Source organism: Vombatus ursinus, unplaced genomic scaffold (assembly GCF_900497805.2).
Source record: "Vombatus ursinus unplaced genomic scaffold, bare-nosed wombat genome assembly UNPS02015255.1, whole genome shotgun sequence".
In the NCBI taxonomy this organism is placed as follows: Eukaryota; Metazoa; Chordata; class Mammalia; order Diprotodontia; family Vombatidae; genus Vombatus; species Vombatus ursinus.
In genome coordinates, this window is record NW_020955033.1 from 40,064,732 (window position 1) to 40,068,070 (window position 3,339).

Here is a 3,339-nt window from a genome sequence, read left to right on the forward strand (position 1 = left end):
AAAAAAAAAAAAAAAAAAAAAAAAAAAAAAAAAAAAAAAAAAAAAGAACCTTTAATCCAACAGCATTTTTAACTATTCCTGATGAAAAGAATAGAGCTGGGCAGAAACTCTGAAATATAATAGAATCAATAGCAACATAAAAATGATAAATATGAGTGAGCAATTATGAGGGACTAAACAAGGATGAAGTTCTAATTCTAATACAGGGAACATATATATGTATGTTCCCTTAAAACCCTCATATCATCAGGGAGGAGTTAAATAAGACAAAGCCTGTGGAAGCAGTTTTGTTATATTTTGACTATTTTAAAAGAAAGGAAAGAGAGATGAAATGGAATTACTAGGGAAGAAAAGGAGAGGAAGGAATGGGAGGGGTTATTTCACATAATGACAGAAAGTAAAAGGCTTTACAAACGAGGAGGAAGGGAGTGGAGGATGTGGGCAAAACAGGAAACCTCACTTTCAACTGAACAGGCTGGAGGGTAGAATACATGTACAGAGTCGAGTGTAGAAATATGTTTAACTCAACAGGGAAAAAGGAGAGAGAAGAAAGAGGAGGAAGCAAGGGGAGGATAGTGAGGAAATAATCACAAATAAAACACACTCTAACTTCAGAGGATGGATGCTTAAAAGTGTTTAAAAGGAAAGAAAGAAAAGATTAAGAACCTCTAATTGGGGTCTGGGCAAGAAAGAGAAACGAAAGGTAGGGAAGCAGGAGCTGATTACATCTACTTATGCTGAACATATTCTTGTTCCATGCTTCTCTTCTTCTATGTAAAAGGGGTAGAGAGCAAGGAGAGGAAAAAATATGCAAATATATGAGATGGAGGGAAATACACAATTAATAAGAAATGTGAATGGGATGAACTCATCCATAAAAAGAAGAGTATAGCAGAATGGATTAGAAAGCATTACTTAAAACAAACACATTTTAAACATAAAATTCATGAGGCAGGGGGAATAGCATAAAATAAAGGGCTAGAACAAAATCTATTAAACTTCATCTGAACTAAAAAAAAAAAAAAAGCAGGAGTAGCAATTCTGATGTCAGACAAAGGAACAGCAAAAATGGATGCAATTAAGAGATGTAAACAGAGAAACTACATTATGATGAAATGTACCAGAGACGATGAATTAACATCAATAGTTAACATATATGGACCCAAAGATATAGCATCTAAATCAAATGAAAAGCCAAACTAGTTACAGGGACAAACAAAATATACAATTAATAGTGGGGAATCAAAATGAATGATTTAATATTAATAATGATTAATATTGCCATTTACACAATTTTCTAAAATAATGTAACAGTTAAGGTAACAACTGTTTAGACCAAAAAGACAAATTTGTTTAGAGTATAATCTAGATTACCTACCAAACTTTCCTTTTTCTTCTTTAAAGTTATTAGGCCATAAGTTTTGACCTTTAAAATGAAACCATTCTCCTTTACAAAATACATTCTGACCCAAATATTGATAGGTTTAACTACATAGATAAAAAACCTAATCAAAAGATCATCTCATAAATGTCAATTTCATACACAATTTAAGGAGGGAAACCCTATTTCAAACACTTACTTGGGCATATGCACTCTGAGTTACTTTCCTCAAATCATCTTGAGCACCAGTTGTAATTCTTCCAAAAAAGATTTCTTCTGACACACGTCCTCCTAAAGTCATACACATCCTATCCAAAAGCTGTTCTTTGGTATAAAGGTATTGCTCTTTGGGTAAATACTGAGCATAACCCAAACCTTTTCCACGTGGGATGATGGATACCTTTGGAAAGAAGAAACAGACATGTTAACCTGTTGAATTTAACAAAACATTTCTCTTCAGATAAACAGATTTCAAAGTCTCTTCTCTTTAAGAAAAAAATGAAAACACATATAAGAACCAAAAAATTCATCTACCTTTGCTAGTTATATTGCTGCAAGCAAAAGTCATTGACAGCTTTTAGCAGTCACAAGTTTTCTTTTGGATTCAGTGCCATTTAGTGCCATTTAATGGTTTTTATTCGTGTTTTCTTTGATAACACAACTTGAACCATTATACTACTTTGTAAAATGTGCCAGTGATTCAACACACCTCAGGCATGCAGTGATCTCTTTTGGATGCCTCCCTGAAAGCTCATCAAAAATTGTGCAGGCCTCATTTAACTAGAAAAGTTTGAAATTTACACATCATAAGTATCACTGCATACTCTCCTGGAAAAAAAAATGGGGAAAACAGAGCTGTTCTGGCAATCTACTTGGAAATGTCACACATACTTCAATATTTCTATTGTTTGTCTTCTCACTAATGCAAGTACTCCCTCCAAGGGAGAGATCACAACTTAGCTATACTTTTTTCATTCTGCACTTCTGATCCTCTTATAAATCTGTTACAGAGGGTCCCTTCAACATGCTGGGGGCAGGACTATTCCTCCAGATTTCTAAATATTACAAGGATACCAATGTTGCATGCCAGCTGTGCATAAATGCAGGGTCGGGCAGGGGAGAGGAGGTTCATATATGCTCCTACAAATGCGGGCAGAAATGCCTGCCTTTTCTTCCTAACGCCATTCTCTCTTATAGCTAAGGTCACATAATACCGTGACTGACATGTTCTGGAAAACACACAGAAATGGAACAAGTTTTTCTTTCTCTTTGTCTTTATTTATGTACCCTAGAATCAATCCCTCTAGTCTATTTGGATTTTGTTCTCAATTCCTGTGTAAGGAATTTGCCTGTACAAATAGTGAACATTATGGGAAGCTTAGGATTATTTTTAAAATCTGTGACACCATTATGTGGTAAAATCTTAATTAAACCGAAATGTTTTGGTAATAGCATGCTCAGGCTACATTTTACCAGTATTTTACAAGAAAGCCCTGTTTTGCTTTTAAAAATCTTTACAAAAAGAAATGCAAATTAAAGCATTTCTAAGGTTCCAACTCACACACATCAGATTGACAAAGTTAACAAAAAGGGAAAATAACAAATATTTGAGGGATTGTGGCAAAATTAATTAATGCAGTGCTGGCAAAACTGTGAATTAGTACAGCCATTCTGGAAAGTCTACTAAATTGTACATACCCTCTGACACCATTACTAGACCTATACCACAAAGAGATTAAAAAAAAAAGGAAAAAACTCTATGTGTACAAAAATATTTATAGTAACTCTTTTTGTACTGGAAAAAAAATGGAAACCAAGGGGATGTGCATAAATTGGGGAAAGGGTGAACAAATTATGGTTATATGAATGTAATAGAATACTACTGTGCTGTAAGAAATGATGAAGGGGATAGTTTCAGAGAAACCTGGTTAAACATGCATAATATCATGATGCAAAGT

General features: G+C 34.0%; 1 protein-coding gene across 3 annotated transcripts in view; it reads right to left on the bottom strand.

Moving 5' to 3' along the window:
- Positions 1 to 3,339, bottom strand: part of LOC114031782 (AFG3-like protein 2) — a 53,905-nt gene that overhangs the window by 6,387 nt on the left and 44,179 nt on the right. For all 3 annotated transcript variants that reach the window (XM_027846891.1, XM_027846893.1, XM_027846892.1), the window contains exon 15: positions 1,581 to 1,781. In XM_027846891.1, the coding sequence (XP_027702692.1) occupies positions 1,581 to 1,781 (201 nt within the window). The remainder of the gene's footprint in view (positions 1 to 1,580; positions 1,782 to 3,339) is intronic.